The sequence below is a fragment of the Clupea harengus genome, chromosome 6 (assembly GCF_900700415.2).
Source record: "Clupea harengus chromosome 6, Ch_v2.0.2, whole genome shotgun sequence".
Taxonomy (NCBI): Eukaryota; Metazoa; Chordata; class Actinopteri; order Clupeiformes; family Clupeidae; genus Clupea; species Clupea harengus.
In genome coordinates, this window is record NC_045157.1 from 13,600,498 (window position 1) to 13,619,723 (window position 19,226).

The window sequence follows — 19,226 nt, forward strand, 5'->3', positions numbered from 1 at the left end:
GACTGGACTATTGTAATTCGCTTTTCTATGGGATCACTGGCAAGAACATCCAGAAGCTGCAATACATCCAAAACAGTGCTGCCAGGATCCTGATGAGGGTCCGGAAATATGAGCACATAACACCAATATTACACTCACTACACTGGCTCCCTGTCTCTTTCCGGATTGACTACAAAGTCCTTATACTCACCCATACATGCATAAATGGGCATGCACCTCCCTACCTGCAAGAATTAATTACTCCCCAAACCTCCACCTGCACCCTCAGGTCTTCAAACAGCTCGCTCCTCCGCGTCCCCAAAACCAAGCTCCGCACCATGGGCGACCGGGCCTTTTGCTCGGCAGCGCCACACTTATGGAACAGCCTCCCGGACCACCTAAGGGCAACGCAGACGCCGGACTCCTTTAAAGCTGGACTAAAAACATTTTTATTCAGGAAGGCATTTCTGGCCTTGTGTTAAATCGCATGTTAAAATGTTAAAAGTTTTCTATTATGCTTATGTTAATTCATTTTTATTTTATTGTATTATTATAGTTAGTTTTTAATATGTTGGCACTCTGAGATTCTTTTGAATGAAGAGTGCATTACAAATAAAATAAATGATTATTATTATTATTACATCTTCATTTTCCCCAAGAGGTTGCAAATGGGGATTTTGCAAGACATCTGTTAAAGAGGTACTCTGTTTTATTACAAAATGCTTTTGAAACCCTCCCTGGTGGTTTGTGGTAATCTGTACTCTTTCATTTTTGCACGAGAACCGTGTCTGTCTGTGTCTGTGCATGTCTGTGTGTGTGATGTAAAGGGCTCTTCTCTGTAAGTAGGTTGAAATCCAGAGAAGTGTAACAAAATGGGAGATTCTGATGTAATCATGAACATAGCAAAGATACTAAACCTACTAGTGATATTCCAATGCAGCATCACTGGACATTATGGTTAGGATTACAACTAGCCTTTAAGGCTTCGCTTAGGAGAAATGTGTCTTGGGCATCTGAGAGAGTACACATGTACAGTCACACAACAGTTAACATTCAACATTCAGCATTAAACATTTTATTGCATTAAATATTGCACAATGCCCTACACTAAGATGCACATTACCGCCCCCCATTGCCACCCCAATACACATTTCACTGTTAAAATCAGGCATGAGCTCATACTTTTTGTAAAGGATGTGGTTTGGGTTGCAGCTCATTTCAAGACCCTGCTTTCTAACTGTCTCCTCAAATGTCTCCTGTACAGAAGACATACCAATCATTTTTCCATATTGCACATCTCATGACGATGAATTTGGATAAAAAACAAATTGATCTCCTTGGATTATTTCCCCCCCAAAATAAATAAATTTTTCAGTTCAATCACTTTTCTGAGATGGCTTGTGACAATCAACTTTAGTACAATGTAGCAGAATGGTTTCAATGCATGTAATCTACCTTTCACATACAGTAAATTAATAATTGACATGCATTGTATGATTACACAAAGTAGTTTTACATGCTTAATGCTTTAAAAAAAGAATACCTTTTTAGCAATTATCATATGCCCACCCCTTTGACCACATAGATTATCTGGTCAGAAGTTCATGCTACATTTATGCAACTCTACACACTCCTGCACCACTTAACTATATTTCTACTTTCACACATCTTTATTGGTTATTGGGTCCAATGCTTACTCGTTACATTTATTTCCACACAGTATTTCTAGTTGTTAGACAATGTGTCTACCATTTGAAGGGTAGATTGTACATAACTAAGAATGGAAAAATGCAACTTCCCTGTTAGGTTTTTTTACCCAAGCTTTGACGCAAGAATATTTTTTTTTAACCTAACCTGGTTTGCCACAGGATCCTCTTGTGTGCCTTAGCTTCAAAGCTCTTCTGCATTCCTCACCCATATAAACCTGAGTTCTTCTCTCAGAGTGACTGAAACAGTTCATCAGGGACTGGTCATGGCAACCTCCACAGTCATTCTGCTCGTCTGCCTACTGGGCACACTTAACACAGTCCAGTGTCAGCATGAAGAGGTAAGGGGCTTAAACTCTCCTGGAGCTTCGTGAGAGCAGGGATGGAGTCAGTGACCTGATCTGGCCCTGACTGAGTCAGATGGGGTCCAGTCCTGTTTCAGCATCAGTTGTTCTCTCGGATGCTGGAAGGAAGCTGATAGCATACTGTGACTTCACAGAAAGTCTCATTTTAGATTATCATGGTTTTCTTTAGTGACTGATATCAAACAGCTCATGGAACTTCATGACCCAATCTGAGAAATATATTCTTGAAATGTTTTTTCTTGTAATTAGATGTATTGTCATCTGTGTGTTTCTAATATATTTGCAATTGCAGGAAAATCCAGAGGATGTTGAGAAGAATGGCGAAATTGGTGAGTTTTCCCCCAACAAAATGTGGCACATATCTTACATTACAGGCTATAAATGAATGTAATCTTTGAATCCATTACCTTTATTTAAAATAGTGTATAAGGTTGTAGTATTTCCAGGAGAGGTGGAAAAAATGTAAATGTAAAATGTAAATAGTTTGTGTCAAGAACAACACCCAGTCACTGTATCGTTTAACTGTTAAGGCTAAGATCCTTGTGTCGTTATAGATGGGTCCTGCTTAACCTGAAGTGTTTTATGGTATTTCATGCTCTAGACAGCATCCCTGTGGAGGACAACTACACAGTGTCCGCTCTAATTGAAAGGGCCAACAAGAATGCAGGTAAGGAGGTGTTGCAGCTCTTAAAAGAACATCAGCAATGATGTTAAGATTTAAACACCATTAATTAAACATACATAACCATATATAACATAAACATCATTTATAAAAGGAGCCCAAGAAAATAATCCAAAGATGAGAAGTATCATAGCTATACCCATTTTGAGCACACATAGGCCTAGCCATTCTGATGGAGTAGACTACATAAAATGTCCCAAAATCTATCACTAATTTGTGAATTGCTTAATTGCTGAATTCTATTTAATTTTCCAGGGCAGGAACTTGATGATCCGGAGATCACGGAGGGTGATATTGCCGTGTACACTGGGCTCCAGAACGCTGACCCTTGCACCTCCCGTGGCTGCAAATGGCAACGCTCCAGTGATGGCAATGTCTATGTTCCATACTACATCGCCAACCAGTACTGTAAGGAACATGTGTTATTGTACAGTTATTATACTTCTTAAAGGTACAGTCTGTTATTCTAACCCCATACACTTTTTGTAAAATGTTGCGAATTGCTCCTCCCTGTCCATTCAGTGTTTGCGCTCAGAAAAAGCTCCGGTGTTCGTACACAGTCCTGGCTCTGGAAATGCCGGTAAAACAAACATAGTGGTTCGGACCAACCCATTAAGAATCCCAGGCAATCAACATTTAATTGGATGTCGAACTTATATATCAACAAACTTTCGCGAAACCTAAACCGAATCACAATCTACCTTTACGCAATGTGGTTTTAATTTTTTTATGAGAAACCACTGGTTTCTCAGTGTATGTTTTCTCTTAAAACTTCTCGCAGTGTCTGTTCAGGATCTTAGTTGAGTTTAGCCTTAAAGGTTGTGTTCGGGCCTAGTGTGAATAATTTTTGCGACAAACATATCAGTCATAGCCAAGTTTCCAAAAGAGCTTAGGAGTCTCTAAATGCCAGAGAACATTTAATTAAGCTCTGCTCTATTTTCAGATATGATTGTTTATTTAAAAAAGATATGTGATATGTTTTTCCCCTACAGCCTCCCAGCAGAGGGCCATCATTGAGAGGGGCCTGCAGTCTTTTGCCCAGTCCACCTGCATCCGCTTCACAAGACGCACATCGCAGAGAGACTATGTGTACATCCAGTCACGCGGAGGGTATTGTGCCTAATAGACAACATAACAATACAAGACCTTAAACGACCCTATAATTGAGCTTTTCAGATTTTTGATCAAGTTGTCGATGAAATAAGCCAGGATTTTAATTCCTTAATAAATAGTTTCGTTGAACTTTGTTATGTGAAGAGTTTTGAATTAGAAACCAGAATTTATTATAAATAGTAATGAAGGAACCATCCACGATTAGTCCTTCCTCAAGCAGTCCTCAAAAGTGACATTTTAAAGGAGAGAGAATGCCCATGTGTGGTGCAATCTATGGCACTGCTAGGTCTATAATATATTGGCAAAATATTTGTTATGGTTGCATTTTGATTATTAAATTCATTATTGAAAAATGTAAAGGATGGGTTGTTTTTTCCTACTGATGGTAATGTTTGAAATTCCGGCTGGCTGCAGGTGCTGGTCCTATGTCGGGCGTAGAGGTGGAGGGCAGGTGGTGTCCCTGGATAGGAGGGGGTGTGTTTACCACCAGGTAGTCCAGCACGAGCTGCTGCACGCCCTGGGCTTCAACCACGAGCAGACACGCAGTGACCGTGACTCACACGTCCGTATTATCTATCAAAACATCATGAGGGGTGAGGAAGACCTGCTGCTGCCTCCCCACAGAATTATCAACCAGCAAAATGTGTTCCTTGCTTCTTTCCCTTATTATAACATACTGCTATGTATTTTTTTTAATTCTGGGAACCACCTCTATCTCTAGCCGGGTAGAATGTAAATATAATTGTTTTATTATTGTTATTGTTACTAATAGAAGTATTACGATTACCATTGCAATACATTGACACATGTGCTGGACAACTTAATACAGTGAAACATAATAATTAGATACTTAAAAAAAAAAAATCATTGATAACCTTGTACCCAGATGATGTCAGCTGTGTGCCATCTTTGATTTTGATTTCATGAGTACAGAATTGTAGAAGAGGTTTTAAACAAATGCATGTCATGGCAGTCAGTTTGTAAATTACGTTGCATGTCCACTAAACTTTGGTTTTCCTCAGGACAAGAGCACAACTTCAGGAAGATTAATACCAACAACCTGGGTACTCCCTATGACTACGGCTCAGTCATGCATTACGGTCGGTGAGTTCTGAGCCCTGCACACCTTACGAAACACCAACACAGGCACATATGAACAAGTTTACTTTCTCTCTCTCTCACTCTGTGTGTGTTTTTGTGTGTGTTTGAGAGAGTGATAGAGAGAGCGAGAGAGAGGGAATGAGAGACTTCCACACAATCATGTTCAGGTTTTGTCCTGGTCACATAATAATGACCATGAATAATGATAATATTTCATGATAACTACTTCCTGCCTTTCAGGTATGCATTTTCCCGCAACCGGCAGGCCACCATCGTCCCCTATCCCAACCCCAATGCGGTCATCGGGAAGGCCTCCCAGATGAGCCGCATGGACATCATGCGAATCAACCGCCTCTATGGATGCAGACGGTAGCATCATTGCTCACCCCACAGCCTTACTGCGGTATACCATTAAACATACATATTCACAGTATTAGTATATGAGTATATGGAGTTGTACTGTATTTCAAGAAACTTTCAAGAGATGAGCTGCTGTTTTTTCTCCAGAATGAATGGGGCCATAGCTGGCAACATGAACACATCGCTCCAGGCCTTCACCATAAGAAGTGGCTTTTCCAGCTCAATTGCATAAATGAATGCAGGATGTTTGAATAAACAGTTTAATTGTGTGAGTTTGTTACTAGAATGTTTTGTAGTCTAATACTACAACTACATTAACCAAAACCTTTATGGCATAAAATGATTCAATTGTAAAGCCTTTAAGCTGAAGCCAATAAAGTTGCTTTAAGTGAAATCTGTCGCTGAAGTTCATGTTTCCAGTCTCATTAGTAATTTGCTTCTTTTGTCATGCTCTATAAATAGGAAAAAACTACACCCATATTTTGTGAAGAATTGGAATATGAATACAATTCTTTGCATCGCAGGTCAAACACATTGGTTAAGACATAGACGTAGGCTACATACATTTTCACAGTATTGTATTCTTCACCTCCCTATGTATGCAGGGATGGAAAACCTCCAACTGTGATAGGCACTCCCCAAAGCGTTACCTCAACCACTAATTATCCCCTAACGTGTCTCGTGGCTGCCAGCTATGAGAGTGATGTGTATATAAACACTCCTCTCAGTTACACTCACGGCAGGTATTCTCTCTACACGGTAGACAGAGGGTGAACGCTACTCTGTGTTTTCTGTGCTTACTATACACAAACATTTAAGACCTAAAGAGGAGTCGCTAAACTCTTCAAAAGTTTCATTAGTTTTCTCTGAAGAGATTTAAATGCTGTCGGTGTGCCTCAGGTTGTAGGGTCGCTATGGCTGGGTTTAAGTTCGTCACACCTTTTCTGGCTGTGTTGTTGGTCTCGTCTGTCTGGACTGCGGATCTAGAGGTGAGGGTTCAGGCATCAATCTCACTGGATGAGCAAAACCAGAGATCAAAGCAGCATAAATGTTTCATTTTCATTGGTTTGTTTGGTGTACAACATGCCATTACATTTTTGGTTGTCTGCATGATGAAGAAGGCAAAATATGTCATGAAGTTTATATTCATCAAAGAAATGATACACACCGCGTATTCCTTCAACTCTGTCATTTTTTGAATTTTCCAATTATAAGAGCAGTATATATGATATATTATGTTAATCACCCGACTGTTAAGTATTTCTAGAATGTAGATAATAATGCTAAAATCAGTACTGAGAAGAACAAATTAATTCAATAAATGTCTTTTTCTGTCTGTCTCGCATCTCCTTTACCATCCTCAGAATGGTAAGTGATCTTTCTATCCATGGAACATTCTCAGTGGTAGGCCAATGCTGTTTTGATGATAAACCATCTAAAGATACACTAACCAGCTGAAAATTGTTCAAGACCGCTTTAGTTACATCTTTGACTTACCCTCTTAATATTTGTTACACATTTCATCAATCAGGTATTAAGAAGAAATGTTGTTGAAACCTACTCCTGCTTTCGTCTTTCAAAAAGCAAACTGTCTGTTTAGACTGTGTAAATATACGTGAAAGTAATGTACAGTACATTAAAGTAACACTATCCAACAATTTAACACTTTTTGAGGATACGGTTTTATAGACAACTAGTTTTGGTACCTTCCTCAAATTCATTCTCAAACACATAGCATATGGGCAAAAATAGAAGAAAATCTTTCCAAGCATGACATTGCTAGCTATACTGCCAAAAGACACCAGTTAGTGTGTTGGTAAGCTTCTATCAGTGTCAACTGGGCTGTTAGTAGTGTTTGCAAGGTTTTTGCATGCCTTTTAGGTGGTTAGCTTGCTAGTTTTGGAAAAAAAATCCTTATTGCTGCTTTAAGTAACTAAAGAAGTGGCTGTGTAATATAACCTCCCATCCCTGCTTGTCTCCATATTGGCTTCAAAACTTCAGAAATCTCCTTAGCTTCATGTGCCTCGTTGAAATACTGGATGTTTTACTATGCTACTTCTTCACTTGCCTCAAAGAATTCACGTCAGTCTACATATTTGCTTCTGTCACTGTTGTCTCTCTTTTGTGTTCTGCAGAGATGTCTGAAGAGGAGGCCTCTGAGGATCTGCCTGTCTCTATGCAGCTGCACAGGGCTAACTTTGGCCTGAGTGAGTCAGACCGACACACAAGACCTGTCAATTAATGCTGTGTGGTGATAAATTACAAATGACAAAATAGTTTAAGTCTCAGTAAGTTACTTAACGACATGCAACGACAAGCACTATCTCCATAGTCTTTAACAATGCTAAATATATGCTGACAGCTTTGCTCTAAGGTAACAATAAACAGCACCACACACATAAAAGGTTGCATAAATCATGGCAGGCTTTGAATATTGTGTTTACGTGAAACGCCTATTCAACTCACAGTACATGCTGCTGATGAGCCCCCCCTGGTGGATGATATTACCATGGACTTTGTGACGGGCAGATTCTCTGACCCCTGCACCTCTCGAGGCTGCATGTGGCCAAAGTCCAAGAACGGAAAGGTCCAGGTGCCCTACTACATCAGCAGCGACTTCTGTGAGTGGCCTCAGCCAGGATAATGTGAGATATGAACACCACATCCAAGGAATACTGATAAACAAATCAACAAAATGGTAATTCACTGTTGTTAATAATCAGGAACTACAGGCTGGTGATATAAATCAGTTCATCGCTGCTCTTAGAGGTAATTTAGCTGCTTCCATTGCTTCCCTGGCCGTCCCCCACAGCTCCTCGTGAGAAGGCCATCATCCAGCGCGGCCTGGACTCTTTCGCCTCCTCCACCTGCATCCGCTTCAAGCCCCGTTGGGATGAAAGGGACTATTTGGGCATCTACTCCAAGAATGGGTGAGTAGTAACATCATGGAGTTAGGAAACACACAAACAAACCCAAACCATCATGCTCCTATGTAGGGCTGAATGATTAATTGCATTTGCGATTTAATCGCGATATGATAGAACGCGATTTTCTAACCGCAACGTTCGCGATTAAAAACGTAGTCTTCTTAAGATGGTAAATTTTGCACAGTGTTTAAAAAGTGCATGCCTTGTGTTTATTCTTACAATGACTTTGTTTAAATTACTAAAATGCACAGTGGCAAAGCCACCAATTTGTTGTTCTTGATTCTGTAATGAGCAGTTAAATAAGAATGTAAAATGTGGGAAATAATATTTTACACTAAATGTATCTAATATTGTGTTGGTCATATTTAAATCATTCATTACGATTTGTTGGGAAAAAAATTAGGATAAAATAAACAAAATCGCTTAAATCGCAAACGCAATATTGGGGGGGAAAATCGCAATTAGATGTTGGCAATTTAAAAAAGGGGAATTTAAAAAGATATGTAAAAATTGAGAAAATGGCCAGTCCCCAGAAGGATACTTTCAAGTGTATGTCCCGCTCTCTGCACCCCAGATGCTACTCCTATATTGGCCGTCGTGGTGGTCAGCAGATTGTCTCTCTGAGTCGTAAGGGCTGTCTGCACCAGGGCACCATCCAGCACGAGCTGCTACACACTCTGGGCTTCAACCACGAGCAGACCCGCAGCGACCGTGACAGATATATCCGAGTGATCTGGGAGAACATCATCGATAGTACTATATCCTCTCCAAAACGAAATAGCACAGGCATCCTTTTCTGTCACTGTTTTCATCATTTTTTGAACTGGTAACTGGACCTTTACCATGTTAGTGGCTTGCAGCTTGTACATTGAACCAGCTGAATTAGAATAAACAGGGACCACATTATCTTTATGTATTCATATATTCACACAGACAAGAGGCACAACTTCAACAAGATGAAAACTCTTAACCAGAATACCCCCTATGACTACAACTCAGTTATGCAGTACCACAGGTCAGTTCTTCTTTCTTTTATTTGTTCATTTCTTTTTTGATTGATTGATTCATTCCAGCTGAACACACAGATGAATGTTGCTGTACATCAGTTTGTTCAATTCATTCATTCTGTAATTTAGTGATAATTTTTCCTCCAATCAACTATCTTTGTGTATCTGTAGCCTGGAGCGTTTACAATCTGTACTGCATTCCAAATTCTAAATATTGGAGAGCATAGGACACGGAACCTACACGAACGAGCGCAACATGAAACTTTGACAATGGCAAGCGACGACGTTATAAGTAGTACACTATAAGTAGATACGTTTGCAGTATTTCTGTTGTTTTTAAATTACAAAGCAGCTCATGTGAATCTTGTACTCTGTCAGTGTTAGCTAAATACACGGCTGGCTATGTACGTTAGCCAAAGCTAAGCCTGTTATCCCTACAAGCCCACTGCTCTGAAAATAGGCTAGACACAGAAGTTGGAGTTACTTCTTTCCTGGCCCTCGATAATGATAACATATTGCTCAATTAACAGATAACGTATACATTATTTCACAAATATTTCGGAGAAGAAGCCTACTGTTCTTCCTTGTTGCAGCCCAATGCAGAGCTCAGTTATGAAGTACCCTCACCAGTGATAAGCCAGTGAGGGGGGCAGGTCAGGTGCTACGAGACGCAGAGGGCGGAGAGGATGAGCTAGCTAGAGAGAGGAGGAGGGGGAGGAGACAGTGCAGACCTTAGTGGTACAAGAAGCAGAGGATCTAGAGCAGGGGTCGGCAACCTGCGGCTCCGGAGCCGCATGCGGCTCTTTAGCCCCTCTGCCATGGCTCCCTGCAACTTTACCAAAAAAATAAAATAAAATAAAAATTATATTTCGTCAACTAAACGAGGGGCCGCAATTGCGCTACCGTGAGCCGCGCGCTGGACTCCTAGTCGGGGGGGTGGGGGGTGGGGGGTGGTGGAGGGAGTGAATGACAAAGCTCCGTTGATTTTTGGCCTCTGCATGTGGCTAATCAGTAGGATCTAAATCTTTAACTGGTGGTATGTGGCATCAGGAAGTACATGCCACAAGCAGGAGGCGGGACATGCCAGTAAACCGCCAATCAGCAGCTTTGCCCATTGACAGCCAAGTGCACGAACGAATACTGAGCGAGAAGTGTTTACAGGATTAAATTAAAGTTCGTAGTCAAAATGTTATTTAGCTGCAAGCTAATAAATGTTGTGGTAGACCTACCGTGTGTTGAATATTAAAGTTTCAGTACGTATAACATTATAGTTTGATGAACGATAACAAGCTCCTTTTACAGTCAAGTAGGCTATTGCTTTTACCATATGCATTTGGAGTCCTGTCCATCTTTGGATCCACATACTTATGCGAGCAGATTTTCTCAAATATGAACTATGTAAAATCTAAATATCGCTCGCGCCTCACAGATGTTAGCCTGCAATCCTGTGTAAAGATGAAAGTCACGTCCTACAGCCCCGACATAGACAAGCTCAGCAGTGATGTTCAGAAACAGAAATCACATTAAACAGGTGAGAACACTATCATTTAATGATTTGCGGCTCCAAATGATTTTTTTTTGGTGGGAGAGATACCAAAATGGCTCTTTTGATACAAAGTGTTGCCGACCCCTGATCTAGAGGAAGAGCAACAGAGAGAAGAGAGGTCCTGCATACCAGTTAAGTTAACATGACTGAAATCAGTGGTCAGTGATTGAAATCCGTGAATTTTTTTTTGCCTTCCCCACTGCCCATACACACAGAAGACAACATGTGCAAACATATTGTTACATTTGCGAGGCATTACAACAGGTCTTTTTCACCTCGAGATAAGATGTTCAGTGATGCTGAATATTGAAACATCATTGACTATATTAGCCTAAAACTGCTACACAGACCTAGTGACGTATAATATAGTATAGAAGTATTCAACATATAAACTAATAGCATTCGTAAATTGATTCAATTTAAAGTAATACTTTTCCGTTTCTGTAGTATATTTCTGTCATACTAGTTGTTTACGAGGTAGTAAACACCCGTGGCCCGTTGCACATCTGGTGTGACTGATAGCAGTACATTAGCGTGTGTTCGCATGAAGCTAGCCAGCTTTACTTGTGATCACTTCACCGACTGTGTCTCAATACTCGCTGCCTTGATAACCCAGCAGTAGGCTACACGGGCCACACAGTATGAATGTGAGTACTGGAATGTTGAAATTACGCACCAATCCCTACTAGTCGCCATGATAAATTAGTTAAGGTTAGCTAACCTTAGCTTAAGCTCCATGCTGTTCCGAAGAAAATGAGTGAACTCCGTCTTAAACCTTCTGGGCTCTTAGCTGTTTCCATCTTTCAAATCCATTTCTAACATTTACTCACATTTTACTACTTCTATGGTCATGAAGCTTTTTAGAGGGATGACGAGGCTTTTTTGGTCAGGTAGAATCAAACATTGTCTGTTGGTCCAGTTTGTGTGCATTCTTTCATTCTTATCTGGCAGTCCAGAGTGATAAAGGGGTACTGGAGAAATGGGTAAAGGGTGGAATCGCACAGGCCAAAACACAAACAGACGTGCCGATCTGTAATGGAAATTTAAAAAGGAGAATATACTGGCTGTAGCATTGTTGTCGGAGAAGCCAATTTTCAGTTTAGCATGTTTCGTTAATTTCTGATCACATATCATATTAATTTCATGATTTAGTACAGGAAATGTATTACATATTTGTCCTTTAAACATATCATTTTTAAAATGTGTAAATTTGGTCTTTGTGTCCTTGATCATTTCAGGTTCGCTTTCTCCAAGAACAAGAAGCCCACCATGGTGCCCGTCCCCAACAACGACGTGGAGTTCGGCAAGGCCAGAGAGATGAGCAAGAACGATATCATCAAAGTGAACAGACTTTACAAATGTCGTGAGTAGAAAAAAACACTGAGTTTGTGTGTATGTGTGTGTGTGTGTGTGTGGAGGGGGAAGTGCATTGTGTGTTTTGACATTGACAGTGCAGGTTTTAATTTTCCAAATATACATAAACTGTATGTGATTTTTTTCTCTGCCCTCTGTCACTTTCTTTTCTTTCTTGACAATGTTTTTCTTATCAGATAAACGTAAATAACGATGAAAGAATATCCTGAAGAACCCTTGAAGGGAAAGTATTTCCTTCTGTTGGGGAGCCACATGAAGGTTGTGGTCTTTACTTCCACTCAGTCGCTCATCTGTCAATAAAATCACAAACCATGACAGTTATCATGTCTGTTGATTATTTAGTTCACACACCACTGTAAAGAGGAAAATAGCTACTAGTTTCATTTTATGACAAATGTTTAAGAGTCTCTTGTGCAGTTAGTAGAGTATCTGGTCAGAAGTTCACAATATATTTATACAACTCTACACACTCCTGCACCACTAAACTATATTTCTACATTCACAAATCTGTATTGGTTATTGGTCCAATGCTTGTCAATGCATTTATTTACCCCAGTATTTGAGATTGTTGGACAATTTGTCTACCATGTGAAGGGTAGATTGTAAGGTTTCACTGAGAAAAAGACAAGAGACAAACTAAGAGGAGGACATGTTGCAAGAACTTATACTTATTTGTGCAACATTACAACTTCTAACTGTCATTATTACCGTAAGATGGTTTGCCACATGATCCTTTTCTGTAACTGAACTTCGAAGCTCTTCTGCATTCCTTGCCCATATAAACCTGAGTTCTTCTGTTGGAGTGACTGAAACAGTTCATCGGGGACTGATCATGGCAACCTCCTCAGTCATTCTGCTCGTCTGCCTACTGGGCACGCTTAACACAGTCCAGTGTCAGCACGAAGAGGTAAGAGGCCTAAACTGTCCTGGAGCTTCGTGAGAGCAGGGATGAAGTCAGTGATCTTATCTGGCCCTGACTGAGCGCATACCTGAGTCAGATGGGGTCCAGTCCTGTTTCAGTAGTTTTTCTCTCGGCTGCTGGAAGGAAGCTGATGGCATACTGTGACTTCACAGCAAGCCTTATTTTAGATCATCACGGTTTTCTTTGGTGACTGATATCAAACAGTTAATGGAACTTCATGACCCAATCTGAGAAATATATTCCTGAAATGTTTTTTCTTGTAATTAGATGTATTGTCATCTGTGTGTTTCTAATATATTTGTAGTTGCAGGCAAATCCAGAGGATGTTGAAAAAAATGGCAAAATTGGTGAGTTTTCCCCCTACAAAATGTATCACGTCCCTTACATTACATAAATGAATTTAATCTTTGAATCCATAACCTTTATTTAAAATAGTGTATATGGTCCTGTACTTTGTAGTATTTCCAGGAGAGGTGGGAAAAAATGTAAATGTAAATTGTTTGTGTCAAGAACAACACCCACAGTCACTATCATTTAACTGTTAAGGCTAAGATCCTTGTGTCATTGTAGATGGGTCCTGCATAACCTGAAGTGTTTTATGGTATTTCATGCTCTAGACAGCATCCCTGTGGATGACAACTACACAGTGTCCGCTCTAATCGAAAGGGCCAACAAGAATGCAGGTAAGGAGGTGTTGCAGCTCTTAAAAGAACATCAGCAATGATGTCAAGATAGAATTAAACACCATTAATTAAACATATATGACCATATGTAACATAAACATAATATATAGAAGTATCACTATAACCATTTTGAGCACACATAGTGTCCCATAATCTATCTCTTCTCATTTAATTGCTTAATTGCTGAATTCTATTTAATTTTCCAGGGCAGGAACTTGATGATCTGGAGATCGTGGAGGGTGATATTGCCGTGTACACTGGGCTCCAGAATGCTGACCCTTGCACCTCCCGTGGCTGCAAATGGCAACGCTCCAGTAATGGCAATGTCTATGTTCCATACATCATCGCCAAGCAGTACTGTAAGGAACATGTGTTATTGGACAGTTATTATACTTCTTAAAGGTACAGTCTGTTATTCTAACCCCATACACTTTTTGTCAAATTTAGCGAATTGCTCCTCGCTGTCCATTCAGTGTTTGCGCTCAGAAAAAGGTCCGGTGTTCGTACACAGTCCTGGCTCTGTAAATGGGGAACAAACATAGTGGTTCGGACCAAGCCATAAAGAATCCCAGGCAATCAACATTTGATTGGATGTCGAATTTATACATCAACCTTTAGCGAAACCTAAACCGAATTACAATCTACCTTTACTCAATGTGGTTTTATTTGTTTATGAGAAACCACTGGTTTATCAATCTATGTTTTCTCTTAGATTTTATCTCTTAGACTTCTCGCAGTGTGTGTTCAGGATCCTAGTTGAGTTTGGCCTTAAAGGTTGTGTTCAATCCTAGTGTGAGCATACATTGGGACCTGACAACTGTATATGTGCATAATGTGTGAATACTTTTAGCAACAAACATATCAGTCATAGCCAAGTTTCCAAAGGAGGTAAGGATGCGAGAACATTTAATAAAACTCTGCTCTATTTTCAGATATGATTGTGTATTTTTAAAAGATATGTTTTCTTTACTGTTTTTCCCTACAGCCTCCCAGCAGAAGGCCACCATTGAGAAGGGCTTGCAGTCTTTTGCCCAGTCCACCTGCATCCGCTTCACAAGACGTACATCGCAGAAAGACTATGTTAACATCCAGTCACGCCAAGGGTATTGACAACATAACAATACATAACAACATCAGATGGCTGCTTGTTTGCGCTGGCTTACCTCCATGACCCCTCCCCCCTCCCCGTTGCAAGTCTTGAGTTCTGTCATGTTGTAAAATGTATGTGCTTATGTGCTGAGGTGTTTTTTCCTGCTCCCACACTGTACTCCTTTAGGAGCATAGTCTGGGGGGAACCCTTTTTTTCTCTCCTCCCTTTCCTCATGTTATGCTGCAATTCTTCCCTTAACCTTGTCTTCCCGTCCTGTCTACCCCCTTGTCAGTATATGTATGGACGGGTGGATTGCCATTTTCGCTAGTTTACTATGCGACTATGATTCCAATTCCTTTATTAATACTTTTGTTGAACTTTGTTATGTCAAGAGTTTCGAAATATAAACTAGACTTTATTAGAAATATTAATGAAGGAACCATTCCGATTAGACCTTCCTCAAGCAGTCCTCAAAAGGGACATTTTAAAGGAGGCTGAATGCCCATGTGTGGTGCAATGTATAGCACTGCCATGTCAGAAATATTGGCAAAACATTTTTGATAGTGGCATTTTGATTATTACATTTATTATTTGAAAAATTGAAAGGATGGGCTGTCTCCCACTGATGGTATGTAATGTTTGAAACTCCGGCTGGCTGCAGGTGCTGGTCCTACGTTGGGCGTAGAGGTGGAGAGCAGGTGGTGTCCCTGGCTAGGAGTGGGTGTGTTTACCACCAGGTAGTCCAGCACGAGCTGCTGCACGCCCTGGGCTTCAACCACGAGCAGACACGCAGCGACCGTGACTCACACGTCCGTATTATCTATAAAAACATCATCAAGGGTGAGCAAGACCTGCTGCTTCCTCCCCACAGAATTACCAACCAGCAAAATGTGTTCCTGGCATCCTTCCCTTATAACATACTGCTATGTATTTTTTGTAATTCTGGGAGGTAACTCTATCTCTAGCCAGGTAGAATGTAAATTGTGTTGTTTTATTAATGTTATTGTTACTAATAGTAGTGTACCTATTACCATTGCAATACATTGACACATGTGCTAGACAACTGAATACAGTGAATCATATTAATTAGATTAATGTCATACTTAAAAAAAGAATCATTGATAACCTTGTAGCCAGATGATGTCAGCTGTGTGCCATCTTTGATTTTGATTTCATGAGTACAGAATTGGAGAATAAGTCTCAAACAAATGCATGTCATGGCAGTCAGTTTGTAAATTACACGTTGCATGTTCACTAAACATTGTTTTTTCTCAGGACTAGAGTACGCCTTCAATAAGATTGATACCAACAACCTGGGTACTCCCTATGACTACGGCTCAGTCATGCAATACGATCGGTGAGTTCTGAGCCCCACACTCCTTAAGGAACACCAACACAGGCACATGGGCATACAGTATATGAACAAGTTTACTTTCTCTCTCTCTCTCTCTCTCTCTCTCTCTCTCTCTCTCTCTCTCCTTCTCTCTCTCTCTCTGTGTGTGTGTGTGTGTGTGTGTGAGAGAGAGAGATAAAGCAAGAAAGAGAGAGTGAGAGACTTCCACAGTATACACACAATCATGTTATGGATAATTTAGGTTTTGTCCTGGTCACACAATAATGACCATGAATAATGATCATGATAATGAGATGTCAAACAGTGCAGTAAACCCCTGACTTTACACATTGATGTACCTCCTGCCTTTCAGGTATGCCTTTTCCCGCAACCAGCAGCCCACCATCGTCCCCATTCCCGACCCCAATGCGGTCATCGGGAAGGCCTCCGAAATGAGCCGCATTGACATCATGCGAGTTAACCTCCTCTATGGATGCAAACTGTAGCATCATTGCTCACCCCACAGCCTTACTGCGGTATACCATTAAACATACATATTCACAGTATTAGTATGTGGAGTAGTGAGTATGTGGAGTTGTACTGTATTTCAAGAAACTTTCAAGAGATGAGCTGCTGCTTTTTGCTTTCTGTTTTTCTCCAGAATGAATGGCGCCATAGCTGGCAACATGAACACATCGCTCTAGGCCTTCACCATAAGAAGTGGCTTTTCCAGCTCAATTGCATAAATGAATGCAGGATGTTTGAATAAACAGTTTAATTGTGTGAGTTTGTTACTGGAATGTTTTGTAGTCTAATACTACAACTACATAGTAGTACTGTCCGATGGCGCTTGTGTAGCGGCCGTGGAGATCTCGTGCAGGAGATAGTTTGTATACTATAGCCTGCATGGAGAATACCAAAACAAATTCCTCGTATCTGTATACATGGCGAAATAAAGTTGAATTGAATTGAATTGAATTGAATTGAATTGATAAACCAAAACCTCTAAGGCATAAAATGATTCATAAAGTCAATAAAGTTGCTTTAAGTGAAATCTGTCGCTGAAGTTCATGTTTCCAGTCTCGTTAGTTATTTGCTTCATTTGTCATGCTCTATAAATAGGAAAAAACTACACCCTTGATCTGGATTATAAATACATTTCTTTGCTTTGCAGGTCAAACACATTGGTTAAGACACAGGCGTAGGCTACATACATGTTCAGTGTACACTGTGTTCTTCACCTCCCTATGTATGCAGGGATGGAAAACCTCCAACAGTGGCACTCCCCAAAGTGTTACCTCAACCACTAATTATCCCCTAACGTGTCTTGTGGTTGCCAGCTATGAGAGTGATGTGCATATAAACAATCCTCTCCGTTACACTCACGCCAGGTATTCTCTCTACACCAGTGGTCACCAATCTTTTTTGGCCAAAGATCACAACCTCTGCCGTGGTGACAGGCAAGATCTACCTATTGAGGCGTTGAGAGAAAAAGACTGTCCAGACTCCAGACTGTACTTACAACGTAACTTTTTATTTAGCCTAATTGTAATTGAATGAAATTAAACATTTTTGTCCAGCTTTCAAATTGATGTGACCAAGAACACACTAAATCACTTAATTTCAGTGCAACTTAAAAAGGAAAATATTTGTTAACCGCACACAATATGAACAAGAAGAAACACATTTGCAATGAGCAGGCTGGATATGAACTGCTTTATTTATCAACTGAAGTTACAACACAACACTGACAATCTTTGTTTTCAGATCATTTGACAGTTGTTTTGAGGCCCCCATGTTGCCACTCTTCAGAGGAGAATCAAGGAGAAGCACATCTTGCAATTGGCTACCTTAGATAGTTTTTCTAATGATCGAATGCACCTTTCTATGGAATTGAAGGTTTAACAAGCTAATCAGACTAATTATGTGTTGCAATTATTCAGTATTGAGTAGTTACAGGTATTTAAATCATGAAAACGATTAGGGTGCCTAAATATTTGCACAGCCTATTTTTCACACGGTAGACAGAGGGTGAATGCTACTCTGTGTTTTCTGTGCTTACTATACACAAACATTTAAGACCACGTTCAAGGGATACAGCCTAAAGAGGAGTCGCTAAACTCTGACAGCAGTTTGTCTTCAGAAGTTTTGTGGATTTTCTCTGACATGATTTAAATGCTGTCGGTGTGACTCAGGTTGTAGGGTCGCTACGGCTGGGTTTAAATTTGTCAAACTTTTTCTGACTGTTGTTGGTCTCGTCTGTCTGGACTGTGAAGTGAGGGTTCAGGCATCTATTACTGTCTATCTCACTGGATGAGCAAAATCAGAGATCAAAGTAGCATAAATGTTTTATTTTCATTAGTTTGTTTGGTGTACAAAATGCCATTACGTTTTTCGTTGTCTGCATGATGAAGAAGGCAAAATACGTCATAAAATTTTTATAATTTCAAAATGCACGGTACAGTTTATATTCATCAAGGAAATGATACACACTGCGTATTCCTTCTACTCTGTCATTTTTTGAACTTTCCAATAATAAGAGTAGTATATATTTATGTTAATCACCCTACTGTAAAGTATTTTCTCGAATGTAGATAATAATGCTAAAATCAGTACAGAGAAGAATAAAATAATTCAATAAACAATAATAATTTTCTGTCTATCTCCTTTATTACCCTCAGAATGGTAAGTGATCTTTTTATCCATGGAATATTCTCAGTGGTAGGCCAATGCTGTTTTGATGATAAACCATCTAAAGATACACTAACAAGCTGAAGATTGTTCAGGACCGCTTTAGTTCCACCTTTGACTTACCCTCTTAATATTTGTTACACATTTCATCAGTCAGGTATTAAGAAGAAATGTTGTTGAAATCTACTCTTGCTTTCGTCGTTCAAAGAGCAAACTGTGTTTGTTTTAGACTGTGTAAATATACGTGAAAGTAATGTACAGTACATCATGGATTAAAGTAACACTATGCAACAATTTGACACTTTTTGAGGTATGGTTTTATAGACAACTAGTTTTGGTACCATCCT

The 19,226-nt window shown here is 40.0% G+C and overlaps 3 protein-coding genes across 5 annotated transcripts; all 3 read left to right on the forward strand.

The window, feature by feature from the left end:
* The first annotated feature begins 1,945 nt into the window (after positions 1-1,945).
* Positions 1,946-5,575, forward strand: LOC105908070 (low choriolytic enzyme-like). The gene is made up of 8 exons (XM_031569083.2): positions 1,946-2,026; positions 2,343-2,379; positions 2,652-2,717; positions 2,988-3,140; positions 3,725-3,842; positions 4,260-4,438; positions 4,868-4,949; positions 5,187-5,575. Exons 1-8 carry the CDS (start codon positions 1,952-1,954, stop codon positions 5,317-5,319), a joined length of 843 nt encoding a protein of 280 aa, XP_031424943.1. The 5' UTR covers positions 1,946-1,951; the 3' UTR covers positions 5,320-5,575.
* Positions 5,576-6,220: 645 nt separating this feature from the next.
* On the forward strand, positions 6,221-12,481 carry LOC105908069 (hatching enzyme 1.2-like). The gene is made up of 9 exons (XM_012836534.3): positions 6,221-6,295; positions 6,671-6,674; positions 7,442-7,513; positions 7,775-7,927; positions 8,119-8,236; positions 8,808-8,986; positions 9,167-9,248; positions 12,025-12,149; positions 12,337-12,481. The coding sequence occupies exons 1-9, from the start codon at positions 6,221-6,223 to the stop codon at positions 12,348-12,350; spliced, it is 822 nt and encodes a 273-aa protein (XP_012691988.2). The 3' UTR covers positions 12,351-12,481.
* Positions 12,482-12,572: 91 nt separating this feature from the next.
* On the forward strand, positions 12,573-16,971 carry LOC105908068 (low choriolytic enzyme-like). Of its 3 annotated transcripts, XM_031569081.1 has the most exons (9): positions 12,573-13,067; positions 13,387-13,429; positions 13,700-13,765; positions 13,972-14,124; positions 14,751-14,868; positions 15,517-15,695; positions 16,131-16,212; positions 16,562-16,724; positions 16,850-16,971. In XM_031569081.1, the coding sequence occupies exons 1-8, from the start codon at positions 12,993-12,995 to the stop codon at positions 16,692-16,694; spliced, it is 849 nt and encodes a 282-aa protein (XP_031424941.1). In that variant the 5' UTR covers positions 12,573-12,992; the 3' UTR covers positions 16,695-16,724; positions 16,850-16,971. The 3 variants fall into 3 exon arrangements, with proteins under 3 accessions (XP_031424941.1, XP_031424940.1, XP_031424942.1); XM_031569080.1 differs by having other exon boundaries at positions 16,562-16,971; XM_031569082.1 differs by having other exon boundaries at positions 13,393-13,429; positions 16,562-16,971.
* Positions 16,972-19,226: the final 2,255 nt, after the last annotated feature.